A 214-nucleotide genomic window follows, 5' to 3' on the forward strand; every position below is an offset into this window, starting at 1 on the left:
TTCCCTCTGTCCTCACCGTCGCCTCCGTCCTCAGCTGCGAAACCTCATCACGGACGTGTCGCAGCACAAGCTGCTGGTGTTCGCGGGGCCTTGCGTGGAGGAGACGGGGGAGCTGATGCTGCAGACGGGCTGCTTCTCCCTGCGGGACTTCATCCAGATCTTCACGGACAAGGAGGTGCGGTGCCGGGGAGGGGAGGCTCGGCTGGGGGACCCC

General features: G+C 66.4%; 1 protein-coding gene across 1 annotated transcript in view; it reads left to right on the forward strand.

Moving 5' to 3' along the window:
* Positions 1-28: 28 nt before the first annotated feature.
* MAP1S (microtubule-associated protein 1S) overlaps positions 29-214 on the forward strand; it is a gene marked incomplete at both ends in the record, with an annotated part of 2,522 nt that continues 2,336 nt past the window's right edge. Inside the window, one exon of the mRNA XM_009331214.1 lies at positions 29-175. Coding sequence (XP_009329489.1) covers positions 29-175 — 147 coding nt within the window. The remainder of the gene's footprint in view (positions 176-214) is intronic.

The sequence above is a fragment of the Pygoscelis adeliae genome, unplaced genomic scaffold (assembly GCF_000699105.1).
Source record: "Pygoscelis adeliae isolate BGI_AS28 unplaced genomic scaffold, ASM69910v1 Scaffold1329, whole genome shotgun sequence".
Classification (NCBI taxonomy): Eukaryota; Metazoa; Chordata; class Aves; order Sphenisciformes; family Spheniscidae; genus Pygoscelis; species Pygoscelis adeliae.